This window comes from Cygnus atratus, chromosome 18, assembly GCF_013377495.2.
Source record: "Cygnus atratus isolate AKBS03 ecotype Queensland, Australia chromosome 18, CAtr_DNAZoo_HiC_assembly, whole genome shotgun sequence".
Classification (NCBI taxonomy): domain Eukaryota; kingdom Metazoa; phylum Chordata; class Aves; order Anseriformes; family Anatidae; genus Cygnus; species Cygnus atratus.
Window position 1 is genome coordinate 1,627,195 of NC_066379.1, and position 19,713 is coordinate 1,646,907.

Here is a 19,713-nt window from a genome sequence, read left to right on the forward strand (position 1 = left end):
AGCGCTGCTTCTCACAGCTACGCAAGAACAGCTGGGCTTCCACCGCCGCCCCGGGGCCACCACTGCCACTAGCTCTCTCTGGCTCGCAAGCAAAAGGCTTCGGCTGTCCATGCGGCAAGCAATCACTAACATTTCCAACCCTAGCTGTAAACTATAAACAGTTTTCCAATTTGTGCATTCCTAACTGAGCAATGAGTGCAATGGTTCCTGCTGCTGAGGGCTAAATAGGGGTCACAGAGCGATAGTACTAACAGTGAATTATTTATGTACTGTAGCGCGGGGATTTAGGGTCATGACCATGGGAGGAAAGTATTTCTGGGTCGCCCCTCCTTGCTATAGAACATAACCAGCTTTGAAAACAAATAGCTGGTCCTCGTTCACTGCACAAGATTCCCTAACTCGTTCCTGCACTGAAAATAAAGCAAATAGTCTGCTCACTTAAGAAATGCTTGAGAAAAAAAAAAAAAAAAAAAAAACTGACAAACTGACGAAAACAAACCTGCAATCAGAGATTAAGAGCAGGCAAAGCATTGCTCGGTATAACTCTCAGAAATCAGCCCCAATTTCTCTCTGGAGCCCAGCATGCATCAGTTCTGGCTGTGTAACTCCAGAGCAAGATCCAGACAAGAGGCAGTCACATATGGTCAGGCTGAAAGATCCTATAATCATCAAAAAATCAGCCGTGTTTAAAACGTTCCAAGTGTTTCTGTAAAATATGAATATTTCAGCTCCTGTTTTCCAAAGCACTTCCACTTACTGCTCTTACAAATGAACCTAAGTATCAGTTCCTGGCACTGCTCTGCCCGGGATCGCAGCAGCGCCTCTGCTTTAAAGGTGCATGGTGGTGCCTGAAAGCAGGAGCGGATCTTCAGCTCTGAAATGCACACGCATATCGCAGCGCACAGTCGGCCTTTCATTCCACATGAGAGTGACGGTTCTCCTGTGGATTTGTAAACCCTCCTTTCTATCAAAAGACAGAAAAATGAGCTCTGCCTCCATCAAAACGTTCCTTCTAACAGAGTTAATAAGGATTTTCTGTAAAAGCTGGATGAGAAGGTAGCAGAGAAACAGCATCTACACACAGCTCTGCTAACCAACCATTTACGATGAAATGAAATTTAAAGCAAGATCTTGCTTATGCTGAAGTGCGGGGGGGTCCTGCTTAATCTTCCCTGCGTGTAGGATACTGCTCACGATGGGCTGTTTCTAGGACAGTGAGGATTTCTGTTTAAACTCTTGCTCTCCTCATCCCAGAGGTTTTGGTGGGATGCACACGGAGATTTAACGCACATGTCATCCCTACAGTGAATTATTCTGGATGTTACACTTAACTCCAATTGACACAGCCTCAAACAGATATAAATATCTGACTACATTCTGGTTTTCTCTTTCCCTGTTACTCAGCAGCAGTTCTCAGAAGCAAACAAAGACAAACCATTCCACTCCACACATTTACATTCTGCTTAGAGCACAGATAGCATTATTCCTCGGTGCAGACCCTGTCTGCTGGAAATGCACTTCATAATATTTAAACCGTCGTGCAATGTTGATCAAGTTCAGGTAACACAGCTCTGAAAGGTATAATCTTTTACCAGCTACCATATTATAGAAGTCAATCAATTCCTTAAAATGCACCGAAAGTCAAGCTTTCCAAGCACTCAATCTGCCATTCATACTTCTACACACAGGTGAATCATTTCACCAGAACTTATCTAAATAAAGAAAAGCAAGCATCAAAGAAATGAAAACATCAGGAATAATTCAGACAAGTCTGGCAACACTGTCTCTGATTTCAAAGGAGCCAACCCCATAGCTCACTGGAGCTAGAGCAAAAGTAACATATGGGCACGCGAGCCAGATCTCCAAATTTAGTGTGAAGATAATGCACAGGCAAAGTTGCCTTGAAGCCAAATGAGCTGGACAGCTGGGGAACTAGCCCTTAGTCAAGAAAATACTTAAAAGAGCCCATTTTCTGACTATGCTGTTTTTAGGACCCGCACAGACACAAGTGACCAAAGAGGTATTACAATATTTCTAACATTGCAAAGTTATTTTCCTGCAGTGATGGGGTTTGTGGTGGAATACATGGGCCAAACCCTCAGCAAGTGTAAAGCAGCATTACTTTTTGGCTACACTGAGGAAACGGCAATTTACACCAGCCGGCACCCCCGTGTGTGTGGGCTTATAAAGCAAGGAGTCTAAATAAAACACATCTTCCCAAATAAATAAAAACTGCGTCAGTCACCTCTTTTTTCAGTGTAAAAAGCTAAAATTCTTCCCCTCAGACTCTGTTGACTGCGTTTGAAGTTCAGTCTCAAAAATATGATCCAAGGTTTTACTTGTTTTGATTAAAAGTTCTTAATTAAAATAATTTCTATGGAACATCATCTGCAAGATGCAAGGACTTTTCTCACTGATGTGCTCACAGCTGTTCTTATAAAGAAGCTCCTCGACAATTTATGTTCAAACATGGGAACCTCCTGGATTCCCAGCACACTAGAAGTACACGCCATTTGAAGGGACTTGAATGTGAGCTGAGAACGTACATGTGTTTGTCCAAAAGGAGAAGTATAATGGAAGCCCGAGCTTTTGCTTTTAAACAGGCTTTTCTCTGACACATCAAAAGAGTTTTCTCTTATTAAAAATGTTAAAACAGCAATGAGGAAAGGATATCAAACTACTTCCCTAGCAGTCAGACAGAAAGGACTATGAGCTTGAGTTATCTGATTTAAAGGGGAAAAAGAGAGAGAGAAAAAAAAGCAATGGAAGAAAAAGCACACTCCCTGCTACCACTGCTTTCCCTAATACCCCTGGGGATGCCCGGCAAAAGACACTTGGTGGGAGGACGCAGAGCAACTGCCTGCACGTTTCTTCAACTTCTCCCCGGCTGCCCCACGGGTGCTTCTCCTAAGGCCTAAAGGGTGGGACCCATGGGGTTGGGGACCCCCAGAGCCCCCCCTGGGGCCAGCAGTGGTGGTGCTGAGGGGAGTGGTGGAGGGCAGGGGAAAGTGCTCCCCGGCTGGGGGGAGCTGAGGGGGGCACCGGGATGGGTCCCTGGGATTGAAGCTGGAGGGGGTCGGGAGGAATGGGTCAAGGGGTGAGGTGGTGCCTGGACAGACAGCGCCAAGGGGGGGCCCTGGATGGATGGTGAAAGGGAAAATCCTTCGTTGGGTGGCACCAAGAGGGAACTCTTGGACAGCCCAGGCAAAGGGGAAAACCTGGGGTGAGTGGCTCAAGGGGAGACCCTCGAAAGCGACAGTGCCATGGAAGATCACCTGGCCACGAGGGGCAAAAGGGGAGCCCTTAGACAGCCAGTGGAAAGCAGAAATGCTTGGAAGGGTGGCGCAGGGGGGAAACTCATGGCCAGGCAGTGGCCATGAGTCAAAGCCTTGGACACATAGTTTGGAGGGGTGCCCCTTGGACGGGTAGTGCTGTTGGGGAACCCTCGGTCAGCCAGTGCGAAAGGGGAATGCTCGGACAGCTGGCTCAAAGGGAAAATGCTTGGACTAGTGGGGCAAAGGGGAAACTCTTTGACAGGCTGCGCAGATGGGAAGACCTCGGACCGCTGGTTGAGAGGAGGAACAGCGGAACGGGTAGTGCAATGGGGGAACCCTTAGCCAGACAGCGCAAAGGGAAAACTCTTGGGCAGGCAGCGCAGCGGGGGAACCTTCGGGCAAAGGGGCATCCCTAGACGGCAGCGGGGGGAGGACGGCATCGCACCTGTGTATGTTCATCTCCCGGGGCGGGCGCCGCGCCTTGTCGTAGGCCACCTTGGCGAAGACGCCGGCGATGAGCACGAAGGCGATGGCCCCGCACGAGATGTAGACGGTGGCGTTGGTGCTGTCCTTGTCCGGGTCGTACTTGTCCGCGTCCCCGTCGGCGCCGTTGCTGCCGTCGGCGGGCAGCGCGCCGCTGGCGGTGGTGGGGTGGGCCCACTCGGGGCTCTTGTAGTTGCGGCACAGGCTCTGGTTGAGCTTCTCGGCGCGCTTGTTGCAGCAGAAGCGGTAGAAGCAGGTGCCGCAGCAGTAGCGGAAGCCCGTCAGGCTGTTGTTGCACTCGAACTCCTTGTCCCACTGCCCGCTCACGTCGTAGTACCCCCAGCACGTCTCGTGCGCCGGGGCCGAGCTCCCGCCGCCGCCCCCGCCGCCGGGGGGCGTCCTGCCCTTACCGCGCCCGGGCAGCGCCGTGGGGGCGGCCGCCGCCGGGCCCGCCAGCGTCTGGTTGAGCAGCTCCTTGCCCGGCCTGGGGGTCCGCCGCGGCGCCGCCGCCCCCTGGGTCCGGTTGCCCTTGGCGCGGGGGGGCCCGGCCGCCTGGGCGGCCGGCGGCGGGGCCGGGAGCTGCAGGGCGAGCAGCAGCAGGAGTAGCGGCGGCAGCAGGTGCCGCGGCCCCATGGCGGGGCGAGGCGGGGGCCGGGGGGCGGCGGCGGCGGCGGGGAGCGGCCGGGGGCGGCGGCGGGCGGCGGGCGGGGGGGGGGGGGCGCGGGGCTCAGCGGCCGCGGCGCTGCCCCATGGGGCGCGGGGGCGCCGCTGCCGCTGCCGCGGGGGGCTCCTCAGCGGCGGCCGCCCGGCGCCGGGCGCTTCATGCCGGCGGAGCCCGGCGGAGCCCGGCGGGGCGCGGCTGGAGGCGGCGGGGTCCCGCGCGGGCCGGCGCTGCTCCGGCGAGGGGCTGCGAGAGACGGGGAGAGGGTCAGAGCGCGCCGCGCCCCGGGCAGCCCGGCCCGCCCCCGCCCGCCCCCCGCCCACGGCCTTACCATGCCGGAGCGGGACCGCAGCGCGGCCGCGAGCAGCAGGCGGGCTGCCCGCGCTCCGTGCCGAGCCGAGCCGCTCCGGATTAAGCCCGCCCACCGGCGCCGAGCCCGCTCCTTACATCACTCCGGGCCGGCGTCACCGCACGCCGACGGGCCGGGTCCGAGCCCCCCCCGAGCCCCCCGGCCCGCCCGGGGCACCGCGCACCCCCCACCACCCCCCCGGCCCGTCCGCCGCCGGGGCCCCGGGTGCGGGCTGGGGTCGCCGTGCCCGCGGGGCTGTGCGGGGTCTGGGCCCCGCGGGGCTGTGCGCGGTGCCCGTGGGCTCGGGGGGCTTGGGGGGGGGGCGGGGGGAACACGGCTCCGCCGGGCTGTGCCGTCCCTGTGGGCGTGCACGGGACGGCGGTGACCAGAGGGGTGTGCAGGGGGTGTAGGTGTGCAGTCCGTGTGTCCCTAGAAGTGTGTGCGCTGGGTGTTCAGGTGTGAGGTTACAGTCCCCAGAAGTGCAGGCAGGGAACGTGGTCGTCTCTGCAAAAGTTTGAGGGCTACGTAGACCCTGTAGGTGTGTGTGGGTTTTAGGGACCCTGGGGACAGACGCATGGTTACATTCTCTGTTGGAGTGCGTGGGATGTGGGGCCCCTAAGTGTGTGTGAGCAGGCCCTATAAACGCGTACAGGTTGTTTGCGCGGAGCCCTACAGACAGGCGTGGGCTGCTGGGGCTGATGGAGCCCGGGTGTCCGAGCAGGACTGCCCCAGGCAGCTCAGGGGCAGAGCTCCATCACCTCCTCTGGAGGTCTCTGTCCCGGGGCAGTACCCACAGCAGAACCCAGTGCTGCCAGGCGTTGCCCCATGGCCCTGCCACCCCCTGTGCAGGGAGATGCCTCCCCAGGCTTCTCGGCAATTGCTACACCAGCCTGCACCCAGCCCAGCTGTGTCCCAGGTCCCTGCTGTGTGGGCTCAGCTGTTCCCGTCAGGGCAGAGAAGGCATCCCCCAACCTGGCCAATGCACTCCCCACGTCTCTGAACCAATTCCTCTCCAGGGTGATTGGGGGTGCCTTCGGATGGGCTAGCAATGGGCTATACGTGTCCAGAGTGACCCAGGCACAGCCACCACTGTTTTTTTAAGGTATCTTTGAGCAAGCTTCCTGCAAGCACAGGCGATTTCAGTGCTGTGAGCAGCTGGACCCCCACGCCAGAATTTCCTCAAAGTACTGGTGCTTCCCCAATGTCCCACTGCAAACTACACTAAAGCCTTTACAAACATTTTCTGAAGGCATACAAGGCACTGCCAGCTGTAAGGACATGCAGAGGACAGAGAGGAATCACAGCAAAGAGGAGCGCACGCAGACGGAGCTGAAACAATGCCCCGCAGTTGCAGACAAGCGGCTTTCAGGGACGTGGGGAGGCTGGTGTAGGGGGAGAAGGAGGACTAGGGAAACCACCCCTGAAAAGTCTCCTCCCCTGTACATCACGCTGTGACTCATTAAACATAGGTTTAAATGCCCACAGCTCGTGGTTGGAGACTCCCTTAGGAGAGCCCACAGGCTGTGAGGTTGGCAAAGAAAGCTTTAGCTCTGCCATCTCGATCTGCTCCGGTGCTGGGGTTGACTGGGGAAATCAGACAGTCTCTTTCTTCCTCGAGAAGACCCACTCTGCCCTAGGAGCACTGGGCTTTGCGGACATGCCCAGGTCGCACTGGTAAATCACAGGCTGGGGTCCCCAGGCCTCAGCATCAGCTGACCCCGAACTCAAGGGAGGCAGGAGGAGGCAGCCTGAGCCCCATGTCGCATGTCACCACCCAGGTGAGCGTCAGTGTGAGCTGGTTTAGCACCAGTGCCCTTCTGAACCCTGCATGCTGTGAGCCCAGCTCATCTGTCCTCCCTCTGGGGACAATGCTCCTATTTTAGGTATCCCATAAAACCTTATGTGAAAGGCTGCAAACCAGACTCGTTCCTACTTGTTCTCTGAGGAGGAAGCAGCGGGTTTGGCTCCTACTGGGAGGCCATCTCCAAACATTATAGGTCTTCCAGCTCCCCGGCATGGCTTCGTTAAAATCACCCTGGCAAGGATCTTTAGCCCAGAGCTGCCTTGAAACTCTGCCCCCTGCCTCTGCTTCTCTAAGGTGGGTGCTTTGCAAGGCGCGTGAGGTTGGGATGGACAAATCTGCATCTTCTTCTCATCGGGTTGTTTCCTGCACCCTTGCACAGGGACTGAGGTCTGTGCAGAGGCACCGCTCTGGGGAGAGGAGTCACCACCAGAGGAAACCCAGCATCCTCTCCCACATGGGCAAGGCTGCCTGCCTAAGGGAGTCCAGATCCATAGTTCTTGAGACATAAACTGTCTCAAGACTCCTCTGTCCTTATGCCGAGTGTTACAGTGACATAGAAAATGCCTAGCAAAATGATATCACCTGGAGAAGAGCACCAAGTGTTAAGTATTCTGCTCTACAGAATATTTTGGGTCAGAGACTCGCCTCTTTTAGTGTGCCTGCACAGAACTCCAATGCTGGCTGAGGTCTGGGCTCCCCATCCTGTGGTGCTGCTTGGGCCATGTCGGAGCGAGGCCATGACGAAACACCCAGGTGCCTCTGCTTCCTCCCGCTCCATTTATCACCACCAATATGCGTGCTAATGAAGGACAAAGTCGCCGCAGATCTCCTTCATGATCCCGTTGCCTTGCCCTGAGCCAAAATAACGGGATGGAAAGAGCTAAAGCGAATGTGGAAGGAAGGAAACCGTCACTGAGGTGTGTTATTGGATGTCTGGGACTTTCCTGGGGCTTGCAGCTCGTTGCTGGCTGCAGAAGGAAAGGACAGTGGCTGAGATGCATGCAGCAGAAGGGACCCTGCCCCACACTGACCCATGACAGCAGTGACAAGATGCCCAAGACAGGGCACTCCGGTTACAGCCCCGCTCCCTGGCTCCATCCCCACCTGGAAAACACTGCGAAATCTCCAGCACTTTCTGGTTTGTCTCAAGTCCCATCCTCCCCGGTTGTTTTTATCAGCGTGCCTGTTTCAGAGCTGTTGGCTTGTTTGCTGGGTGCTTTCATCTCTCTCCTGGAAATCCCGCGGCTGCTGGCAGTGAAGGGAAGTGCAGGTCCAGTAACTTCTGTTTAATCCGATCCGTGCACAGACTCGTTCACCTTTAGCCTGTTTTCCCTGCCACCACTTGTAGGACTCTAATGACTTTGTGAGGAGTTTGTAATGAGTCTGATGTGCTCAAAAGCTGATTCTTCCTCGTCAGGGGATTAAATTGTGACCGTGAGTCTTTATTAAAATGAGCTCAGCACTTTGGACCTAATTTTTCTTCTAAAATTAATGTAGCTACAAAAAGCTAATAATAGGAGTTTGGGGGATTATTTCTATGAAGCTGAATTCTTTCTTGCTTGACTCGATGTGGGCTTGTTTTATGATTGTAGCGGAGGTATAGGGTGGATCCCACGTCTGTTTTAAGCAGAAGGCTGCCTAGTCCCAGAGACAGGACAGGCAGTGAATGGAAACGAGATGGGGAGATGTGAGGGGAGCAAAAGCAGTGACGGTGGACGTTGAGGGGGCAGGGGTCAGGAAGCAAAATAGGCAGTACCAAACGGGATCCACTCCTTCTGCAGTGTCCTGAGCAGCCTCCTGAGGAAATGACAAGAAACTAGCTCAGAAAAAGGGGCATTTCATCAGCCTCTAGCAGGTGTTTTATTCCCTGAAGCCTGAGAGAATTCCGTGTTTTATATGGTTTTGTATAGTTTGAGGAACTGTGGTTATCTTTACCAGTGGGAACATCTTCTTTCTCCTTCTTCCTATCCAGCCAGCCACTGTGGCAGTGGATGTCGCGGGCTCGTGATGCCACACAGCAGTGATGTGTGTGCCTGTCTTTGGAGCATTCTCAGCACTCAAGCCTCCGTTTTCTGTCTCAGCAGGACTGGAGAAGTGACTGCAGGGCCATTGGCAGATGTGTACAGGGTGGCAGGCACCCACCTGTGCCACCTGGGGTATGAAGATGCTGCTGCTGCTTGTGATGGTGTCAGCAGCAGGAGGTGCCACCAGCCTGGACAGCCAAGCACTCCCGGGGGGGCTTCACGAGTTGGCACCAGCCAGAGCTTTGGCTCGGCAGCTCATCAATGCACTCACTTGAAATGTCCATGTGGACCAACAGATGCAAAGAAACTTCTCCGGCAAATGCCTGATTCTTCATTATTCCTCCAGGTTTGCTTACAGAGAAGGCTCCAGAAGGTTCTCTTACCACTGCTCCTCTGCAGACCCAAAGGCCTGTTGTCAGGTGGGCAGAAGTAGGCTTGGTATTTTCTCCTCATGGAAGAAGCTCTGACACAAAGCTGACCAACCAAGACCCATGAGGTTCCTCCAGTAACGTCCTGTGGCCTGGCCGGGAACAGTGCCGATGCCTGCACAGCTCACACGTTCATCTTCTGCTGCTTTTTCTCCTGGTTTGAACTCCTCTAAAATATACTTGCATGGCAACACTGGTGTAGGGGTGCCAGAGGCATTTTGCTCCTTCCTCTGTGTGCAGAGATCCAGCTCCGAGGTCAGTCCTGCTGTCCCTTCTGAGCTGCCAGAGCCTTGCTTCACCCGGAGGGAATTCACCCAGTAGTGTGTCTGTGCTTTGTGAAATCTTGTGATGCCTTCTTGGTGGTAACAGAAAATTTAGCCCAAGGGAGACTGTCCCACTATTCACTGCGATGCGTGGCATCCCCTGAGGATCCAGGCATACAGACGAGAATACTGAGGCTTCGGCATGGGCTTCTTGTCCTTTACGGGTATCTGCCATGCAACGGAAAGACATTACAACCTGTGTGGGCTTTCTGCTTTTGTCACTGCAGACTGGGTCTTTGCCACAGGCTGGATCTTTGTCAGCCTGTTGAGGACAATGTGCCAGCTGAGTGGTAGCAGATAGATGATGGATGCAGGTATCTTGCCCCCATGTTGGGTACTGGTGGTTAGCTTCCTTTATCCTGCTACATGTGCATGGGAAGGAAACCAGCAAGTTTTCTTTCACATCATTAATGTCGCTGTTATTTCCTTTGCCATTGTGGCACCAGCCTCCCTCGCTAACACACGGGCTGGCTCCTACTCTTCTCAGCACCTAGCAGGTCACCGCTCCATCAACGTCCAACAGATCTGACTCTCCCATTGGATCTGGCAGTCCTCGCAGTTGTTCCTCCACTCAGATTACCCTACAGCTCAATACGCTTCATCACCAATCCGTCTGAGCCAGGAGAAACTGTCCTGGTCAGCAGAGAAGCAGATGGAAGGAACCAGATAGAACACATTCAGCACCTTGCACAATCGTTACCTAGCCGTGGGCTGGATGCAGATGATAACTCAGAATGAGAGTTATTAACTTTGGTGTTGATTATTACAGGCCTCAGATAGCTTCCTCTCTGAGATGGTCTCCTGGCCTGGAGCTCAGCAAGCCCTGTGGCCATACCCCCCTCACCCAGGGCTCCAGTGACAGCACAGGCTCAGACAGCATCTCAGGAGAGCTGTGGGTAGGGCACTCCCAGCTGCTAGCACATAAGAAAAATCCTTTATTTTGTTGTAATCCTGAAGACTTTTGGGCCCCAGCAAATTCAGCTTATACTCCTTCATTCACAGAAAAGAAAGTCATCGACTTGAGTGATTAGGTTCAATTGCTCAGCCTCTGGACTTAAACAGCATGTATTGGTGTCTGGTTTTCTGATATCTACGCTGAATGAACAAAGAGGGTGGAAGCCAGACCACAGGGGTCATACAGTATTAGTTGGGACATGCAAGCTGAACACAACAAATTACTCACAGCTGCCTCTGTGGCCATGGAGCAGACAAGGAGCATTTCCCGGCAGCCTTCTTTTCTGCTGTCACTTGTGTTTCAGAAAGCTTTGCATTATGACCAGCCATTTGCACAGCTATGAGTTCCCACCAACTGTGGTGAACATTTATCCTGGAGAGAGCTGCCTGCCTGCTCCTCTGACAGCATCACCCTAGCTGGGAGGGCCTTCGAAGGTCACCCTTCAGCAGCTCCTCTGCGTTCCTGCACTTCAATGGAAACCTTGGAAGTGCATCAACTCGCAAGTGGTAAAGTCACACCCTGGGCATCAACTGCTGCGTCTTAAACATTACCTGAACACTTGACTGCTACAGCCAGTGTTTCTGTCAGGGAAGGAATTCCTCTTGTTTGGAAAAGATGTTCAACAGCCTGTGAGGGATAAAGAGGTGATTCAGCTGAACTTGAGCAAGCAAAGCTGATGCTGAGCAGAGGGAAGCAGTTGAATGGTTCACAGAGAGGGTTCAGCCTGCTCGGAGGCTGCGCAACTAGTGTGCATCATCTGTAGGTCAGGATTGCCACTCCATTCTTTGCTCCTTTTAGTTTCTCAATCACAGAAGTGACAGTTCAGACTATCACTTGTGATCAGTAAGGAATCTCTCTTCCTGCATGGGTAGCTGGGTACCCAGAACGACCTCCCACCAGTGGTTAAAGATCATTGCCTCCTTGCTACTGCCCGGGGGTCCTCATTAACATAAACACAGAAAACAAAACAAAATGTACCAAATAAGATGCTTAATTGTGTGTGTATTTCCTGAAGAGGGGGCAGGCACTCTGCTTATTGTACTTGAGGATCCAAAGAAGTTACAGTAGTGGGCACAGAGTAGGATCCTACAGACAAGAAGTCGGATGGGATGGGATGGGATGGGATGGGATGGGATGGGATAGGATAGGATAGGGTAGGATAGGATAGGATAGGATAGGACAGGACAGGACAGGACAGGACAGGATAGGATAGGATGGGACAGGATAGAAAACAGAGCAGTTGTTCAGCAAAAGTAGGCCAGGCTGTAGGTATTGTGGGACTAGAAGGCTGATAAAGTGGAGTCCACAGCTTGTCAAAACAATCGGATTCTTGTGTTTTATGCTGAGCCTCTCAGGCTTGCTTTGTAGTCAGGACACAGAGACGGAGGCTGTGCTGCATGGATTTGCAATTGCTCTTTAAGGAGAAACTCATGTTCTGGGGAAACAAAGTCTGAGGCCGTTACAGTGGGTGTCACACAGACAGCGACTGCTGGGGCTGTTCCCATCCTGCTGTGCCCTGCGGCTGAGTCAGAGCCCCCAGGAGGGCAGGGGCAGCTGCTGGCCCAAACCCCATCCGCGGTGCGGCTGCAGTAATAGGGCCCGTGCTGGAGGATTGCCTCCCCTCCCTGCACCGCAGCTAGAGGCAATTCCTGCTGCCTGGCGGGTGGAGAGCCGGGCTTGGAGCCAAGGAGAAGCAGCCTCACCTGGGCCTTGGTGTCAAGGAGAAGCAGCCTTACTCGGGCCACGGCAGTCTCCTGGAGCCCGCTCCCTATGTCAAGGTGCACTGGAGGGGCTGAAGGATTGGAGTCTGTCCTGGGGGATTTCTCTGCTGTTGGTGGGGTGCCACCCAGCTTTCATATAGGAAGTAATATAGTACCTTTGCTGGCAGGGCTTCTCCTGGGGTCTTCTCATCGCTCCCTCTGAATGGAATAACGGTAGTGAGGCCATGGAGGAGCAGAGAATGAGATACCTCCAGATCTAAGGCTCTACAGAGCTTTTGTGGTCTGACAGTCACTCATAAGCTGAGGTGAGGAAGTGTTCTGGGGCACATTGAATGGTGGCAGCAATAGGGAATGTGGGAAGGGCTGGCCAAAAGGCACACTGCCTCACATTTTTGCATAAGGTTGAGCAGCACAACAGCCAGCGCAGTGCTTGCACAGTGACCTGATAAAAGACAGTCAGGCTGCCCAGGAGAACAGCCTGTCTGGTGTTCAATCCCCCTCTTTGCAGCAGGCGTGTCAGTAGGGGAGATCTCTGCATCAGGCAAATGAGTTGCCGAGCCATGGCAGTGCCTTCAGTCCATGTGACACATCCTGCCCCCTGTAAGTCCCTCTGTTTCTCTTTGCAGATGAATTGTATTGTACACCTTTCATAAAATCCCCAGTTCTTCCCAGTCATTCATAGGCCAGGTAAATAGCTGGAAAATGGGAGGCATCAAAAACTCTTTTGAACAGAGCCCAGAGCACTCTGAAATTAGGATATTTTCTAGGGCTGTGAGCGAGACTGAAGAAAGCCAAGCACCAGGCTTTCAAAATTCAGAAAAGTCAGGGACGAGAGCATGGCTCACACAGCAGGCCTGGGTAATCTTTACCCAGCACGTGAGCAGCGCCAAATGACAGAGCAGGGCTGGTGGGGGACCAGGGTTGCTGTGCTGGAGGCAGGCGCTGCTGCTTAGGCAGGCTGCCTTTGCCCCATCCCCGGGGCATGACAGGAGCTTTTTCTTTAAATCTTTGTGCTGCTGCCACTTCTGTTGGTAAAGCAGTCAAAGCCACACGCTAGGAGTGGATTGCTGCTGCCGGCAGCCAGCGCAACAGCTCTCAGAGCAGTCCAGGAGAGGGCAGGCATCGTCCCCAGCCGTGCGGCAGCGTGCGGGAGAGCTGGGCAGGGGACGGAGCCTGTGGGACGTGGGGGCACCAAAATCCGTCAGCCAGCCGGGCTGCTTCCACCCGAAATTGTGTCTGGGAAGGAACGAAAGGAAAGTCTGTTTTATTGTTGTGTGGGGATGCGTGCGGCACGGGCATACAAGGTTTTTATTGAAAATTCTCTTTCATTCCCTGCACTTTTTCAGGATGTGAGCCTGGGGAAATGAGCATAAATCAAAGACCTGCAATGCCGGGATGCTGTGGTGGTGTTTCTGGGAATACTCCCATGGTTCAAAGACATTTTTGCCAAACTCTGTCTCACTTGAAAGTAGCTGCACAGCTGTGACAACTCACCATGCTGAACTAATTTAGTGAGCATCAGTCAGAGCTTCACGCTCCTGACGGTGTAAGTTTGGGCTGTGGTTTAGTCCTCAGAAGCCACCTGGCCAGTGCTGTCTGAGAAGAGAGGGTTGAGAGAGAAAAACCTGATGGCAACTAATGGAATCCAGATCCTGGAGTAACAGAAAAGCAACATAGAAAGGTGAAGGATTCATCAGCTGCATGGCCAACAGCATACGGCTGTTGGTGGAACTGGTCAAACGCACTCCGATAGCATGGGGAGAACCAAGGTGTTTGATGAATTGCTCTGCTCTGCTCTGTTTGGTCCTCTGCACCAGGGTGGCTGGCTGCTGCCTGCCAGGCACCTCTCCGTCCCCTCCCTGGCCTTGTGTTTAGCATTTGTAGGTGTCTGACATAGAAGATGCTCTCCCCTGCCTAACTCCCCAGCTGTAGCAGATCTGGGTTGTGCTGGTTTTGTTCCAGCTTGGTTTGGAAAAGCCATGCAAGGCCAGGAGTCTGTCAGCAGAAGGACACCGCCAGGACCCCAAGCCATGTTTGCACCTCATTTTCAAAAGGTCATTGCTGTGAGGCACTGGAGAATCGATGGACTTGTCCCACATTTGCAGCACGGTGGGCAGACCATAAGATGCGATGGAGACACCCATATATTCAGGGCTAGAGGGCAAAGAAACACAGGCTCTGGAAAGCTTTTTGCAATCTTCCTGAGATCTCAAAGAATAATCACTCCATCAGCTGCCTTGTTCACAGTGCAAAGCCCTTCTGTAGGATCCTCAGGCTGCTTTCCCCCTTCCTCAATGGAAGCAGCCGAGCAGAGAGCCGGCTTGTGTGAGAGGCAGGCTGCTCCCCGTGCATGTCTGCCTGTGCGTGGGGAATGGTTAGCAAACTTGCTTGGACTTTGGAACTTCCCCACTCAGATTTTATTAATTCTCCATTTGCAATAATCCTCAATATGTTTCGCTTACATTCAACGAGCAAGAGGGGAGCACTGCCTCAGTTAATTTAACTCCCACAAATTCCCATTGCTGCTGAGAAAGATTGTGCTGCCTAGCAGATAAAACAGCCTCTTTATATTTCAAAAGGTTAGAGATTGGATCTGGTTACTGTTATACTTTTATTAAAATTCCTATTTACATTTTTTTCATTGATGCAATTACAGAAAAGACAGAAAGAATGTTTTCAATTCAGTTCTTGAGCACTGAAATGTCCCCTGGCCTGTAGCTTACATGCATGTAGAAAGCCACAGCCCCGTTTCCCTTCCCTGCAGATGGGCAGGGAGGAGCTGGTGCAGGCAGTGCCTGTCCTCCTCCGTGCACCACGCTGCCGAGTGCCAAGAACTAGCACAGGGCTTGACCGAATTTCTCAGGCTTGTAAAAAAAAGGGGAGGTGAGCCTCGGAACAGAAGGACTCTGCAGATTTTTTTCTCCTGGAAAATAACTTTGGTTATATCCCAGATGTGAAGCTCAGAGGAGTTTGCAGTCTGGCCTCTGGTGCATCCCCCTGTGGTTTTGGTAGGGTTGCAGAGGCAGAGATCGAGCTGCTTTATTTGCACCAGCTGAATCTTCATGATGCAAAGCCAGGTATTACAGCAAGAGTGCAGGACTCTGGGCTGCCATGCACGTGGCATCAGGTGAGTGTCTGCCTACAGGTAACGGCAAGGACAAGAAAACCAAAACCTATGGGCACTTGCATAGAGGCAAGTCCAGAGTCCCTCCAGATGGAAAGAAGAATTGGGCTGCTTAGGAGGAGCATTGCGCACGTGGAGCAGGAGGAGAGGCAGGGCATGCACACAGCGATACTGCTCCCGCTCTTGGCAAGGTAAGAAAAAGGAGACAGCAGCTCTTGAACACCACTGACCCCTGCTCTGACACAAATCATGTTCACTGCAAATCTACAAACCTGTGACCTGCCTGCTCTCGGCTCACACGCACAATAAAGCAATGAGCGATGGAGACACTTAAACAAACACAGCAGCTTCCTCGATCAGCCAGCATCTCCCTGTTCAGGAGAAAGGGGCATGCAGGGGAGTGAGCGGGAACATCAAAGAGCAGCACAGGGGAGCATGAAGGGCGACCCTTGCAAATACATGTAGGACATTGCAGGCGGGGGTCAAGAAAGTCTTGAATTCACTGCAGCAGATGAGAGTCAGCATTGCACTTAGTAGAAAGCAGCACTGGTGGAGTACAGCAGCAGAACAGTGTTTCCTAAAAGATTGCTCAAGAAAAGTGTATATTTAGCCTGTAGGGGGTATGGGGCTCTTTTCAACAGTGTCCAGCCTAAGGAGGTCTCTGCCATCCCCAGGCAGCACAGGCAGGTGGAGGCTGGTAGCCAGAACGGAGGACAACAGGGAGAGGATCAGGGTGGGAGCTGAAAAGCAGAGGGGACATTCAGTGGGCCACTGCACAGCACTCCTGAGGCACATGGCAGTGGGACAAGGCAGAGACATTCATGCTTCTGTGTCCTTGCTGCACTGCTCAGCGGCAGTGCTGACCATGCTTGGTCCCCACCTTGCTTTCAGCCCTGGATGACAGTGGGCCACCTGGAGCATGACCCCCTTGGGAAGGCAATGGTCCTGCACCCGGAGCCAGCTCCAGAGCCAGCAGGGAGTAGTTACTGGGGGAGAGACCGAGAACAAGAGGCAGCTTCAAGTCCCTGCTGCAGTGATGCTCTGCAGGGCACCGCAGGGTGCCTGGTGCTGAGGGCCCAGGGCATCCTCACCAGGCAGAGGGGCTGCAGCCCCAGCTGCACAGCCAAACGGTGCTTGGGAACTCCTCACTCTGCTGGAGGAGGAAGCCTTTAAAAATGCAAAAGCTTCAGCGAGACAGCAGACACCACAGATGCTGCACTCCTCCAGCTCTGGCCCTGGGTGAGTCTTTGCAGAGCCTCGCGGTCTGCACCAGCCCTGCAAGTTCTCCCAGCGACTTCGTGTGAGGAGCGAGCCCACGGTCCTTCGTACTGGCTGTTTTAACTCCCTTCTTGACAGCACAGAGATGCTGCTTTCAGGTCCATGTGTGACATATGGCAGAGTGGGTGTGGGGTGGCTGGAAGCCACCTGGTAGCCAGTAGCTTGCTTGTCTCTTCAGGGCTGTTTATTTTTATAAGGTGTCAGCAGACTCAGTTAGAGACTCTGAGACTACTGGAAAAGCATTTAGGAGAAAAGGCTTCTTCCCCACGCTGCACCACTGGCCTCCTATGACATTATGCAGCCTGCTCTGCCTCTCCCCTGGGCCTGTTCAGGCTGCATGTGCCTGCAGACCACCCTGGATGCCAGGTACAAGCAGCACACTCCCCTTTGGTTTTCAGAGAAAGGTCAGGGCCACCCTGGGCACCCTCTGCATTTGCTTTCCTGCATGAGCCTAGTTCCTGCTGGACTAGTCCAGACCTCATTTCTTGTAGGGCTCCTGATGCCATTGCTGGGGAAGGTGGACCAAGGAGACCCCAGAGCTCTGCAGGCAGCTTCAGCTAGTGCAAACAGGGGTGCAGTCACTGAAGGGTCCTCAGCAAAGCCATTCCCAAATGTCCTCTCCAAGGGCAAACACTTCTGAGAAAAAGCTGTCTGTTCCCTCCAGTTTATCCCATTCTGGAAGTGTCTACAGCAGGTGGGGAGAAGACAGTTGTGCTGGGAGAATTTTTTCATGAGGAACTGCTTGCCCATTGTCTATGCCCCCAAAGAAAAGCTCTGGATATTTTCACTTCACTGGAATGTTTTGAACTGCGTGAAATGCAGAAGTCAGTTTTGGGGCTCTGATTTTACAGTGTCACAAACAAGGAGCTTTTATTTTATTTTATTTTATCTTATTTTATTTTATTTATTTATTTTGCCACTGTGGCAGGCAGTGTTGCAAGCTGGGGTTATTTCCAGGAATGGTGAGGCAAGCAATGTGCACCAAGGACTGCTGCTTGTACCCTCTGAGGGGCTGAGGGGCTGTAAGTGGGTGGATAACCCAAATGCCAGTCATGATGCCTTAAGCACATCAAAGGGGACAGCACTACTTTGAGGCTTACCAGGTGGTTCGTGATGCACACACAAGCGAGGATGCACACACGTGTGATGCAGGTGGGGAGCGGGCAGCTGCAGAGAAAGGCACATCTCCCAGCACAGCCATCTCCACAGGACCCAGCTCCCCGGAGCCAGCTCAGGCACCTACAGGTCCGTGCTGAGAGCCAGCACCGCTCTGAGTCACTGCGGGAAAAGAAGTGCTTCCGGAGGGGGTTGGTGAATTGTGTTCTGGATGTGCTAGGGCCCTTTTTTCCCTGGAGAGTAAAGGGAGAATAAGAACCTCATGTACCCCTGTCCCAGCTCCTTCTCCCTCTCAGGTGAAATGGTGACTGCATGTCCATGGGCTGGAGGCATGGGTATGTCCCTGGGACAGATGTGCAGGAGCACACACCCCCGGCTTCTCTCTGTGCCACTGGCAAGGATCACAGGTGCCAGGAGTAGGAATATTCACTGTGAGTTAGGCACTGCCAGCTGGCACCTGAACAGAGACCCTAAATCCTGCTTTTCACAGTCTGCTGCATTGCTGCAAGGTGGTGGCAGTGTCTGCCAGAAACTCAACTCCTCTCCTCTCCTCTCCTCTCCTCTCCTCTCCTCTCCTCTCCTCTCCTCTCCTCTCCTCTCCTCTCCTCTCCTCTCCTCTCCTCTCCTCTCCTCTCCTCTCCTCTCCTCTCCTCTCGTCTCCTCTCCTCTCCTCTCCTCTCCTCTCCTCTCCTCTCCTCCTCCACCACCTTCCACTTTCCTGTTATTACCAGTATCACAAAGCATGAAAACAAAAATCCACACTAAGGATTTTTGCCCACTTGCATTCTTACTTGCAGAGAAGATGCCCTGTGCATGGGGGCTGATGTCTCCAGGGAGGTTGGGCTGGATTTTGTCTTGATGAAATGCGCGTGGGTTACAGCCCCACTGCCTTCATCTCATAACTGTCCTCTGCCCCCCTGTAGCAGCTTTCTGCCAGAAGACCATCGAGTAGCATCGCAGCCTTGGGAACAGTGGAGATCGTTTTGTTTCTCACCACATGTGCCCAGCCCTGGGAAGGAGAGCAGTATGACGAAGGGCGTGCACTGCTTAGGACACTTTCACTTCACTGAGGATAGGAAGCAAAAAAGAAAAATGCATTCAATTGACATTGGGGGAGAAATTTAGGTCAGCTGAATTGTAATTACCTGCGCAGGAGTCTTGCCAAGACTCTGGATTTAACACCCCTTCTCACATGAATCTGATGAAACTTGAGTATGAAATTGCAAAAAGGAAAACTTGTTCTCCTTTGTAGGGCTGCAGAGACATTTTCTGTAACTTGGTTTCTCAGAAAAGGGGTCAAAATGTCTTCCCAGTCCGCCTGTTTTACAACAACAAAGAAGCCCTTTTTTTTGTCTGAGGGCAAGATCTGAGTTCCTAGCAACTTCAGAAACTTTCCAAGGCATTTTGATGTTTCCCAAACAAAGTAGGAGGAGGTGGAAATCGAGGTTTTATGGGAGCTTTGCTTGTCTCACCAGCATCACCCCACCTGGTATCGCTCCCAGACACCCACCCGCCAGTGGGGATGGGGAAGGTCAAAACGGCAGCTGGGTGGTAGCTGCTGTGAGCCAGGAGAGCTGTGTGGAGTTGGTGGAGCTCTGCTGATCTCTACAGCTGCAAAACTGTTGATTACCAAAAATCGTGGAAGGTGGTAGTCAAGAGTAGTCAAAAGAATAGTCAAGACTTGTGGGGTTAGGACTGCAGGGTGCTGGCGAGCCCTGGTAGCAGACATGGTGGAGCTTCTTGGGGGACTTGGAGGAAAGGTCTTTGCAGCAGAACTTTCCTCCCACCGAACAATCCTCTGAAGTGTGGAGTCCTTCCTCTGCCTGGGGACAAGGCTCTGGCTGACCCGGTAGCATTTGCCATTTCTAGGTGGAAAGATTCCAGGTTTCATGGCTTGTAATTTGGAACATGCTGGTGTGGATGCATTGGACCTGCCAAACGAAGCTGAATCTCACCTCTTGTGAGCATGGTGCGAGCAGCTCAACACAGCCCTTGCCCAAAAGTGATTAAGAACTGTTTTTTCTCATGAGCAGGCTGCAAACGGCAGCACACAGGCTACCTTCCCACCTGTGTGGTGATTCAGAGACCCAGGTCCAACCTCTGTATCTATAGGAGAAAGGTGGCTGCTTTGCACTGGAATTTTCAGAGGTGTCCTAAGGTTTGCTCTTTAAC

The 19,713-nt window shown here is 53.3% G+C and overlaps 1 protein-coding gene across 1 annotated transcript in view; it reads right to left on the bottom strand.

Annotated features, from left to right (window-relative positions):
• Positions 1–4,391, bottom strand: part of SHISA6 (shisa family member 6) — a 247,855-nt gene extending 243,464 nt beyond the window's left edge. The window contains exon 1 of the mRNA XM_035561924.1: positions 3,721–4,391. Within this exon, the coding sequence (XP_035417817.1) occupies positions 3,721–4,391 (671 nt within the window). The remainder of the gene's footprint in view (positions 1–3,720) is intronic.
• Between the last annotated feature and the right edge of the window lie 15,322 nt (positions 4,392–19,713).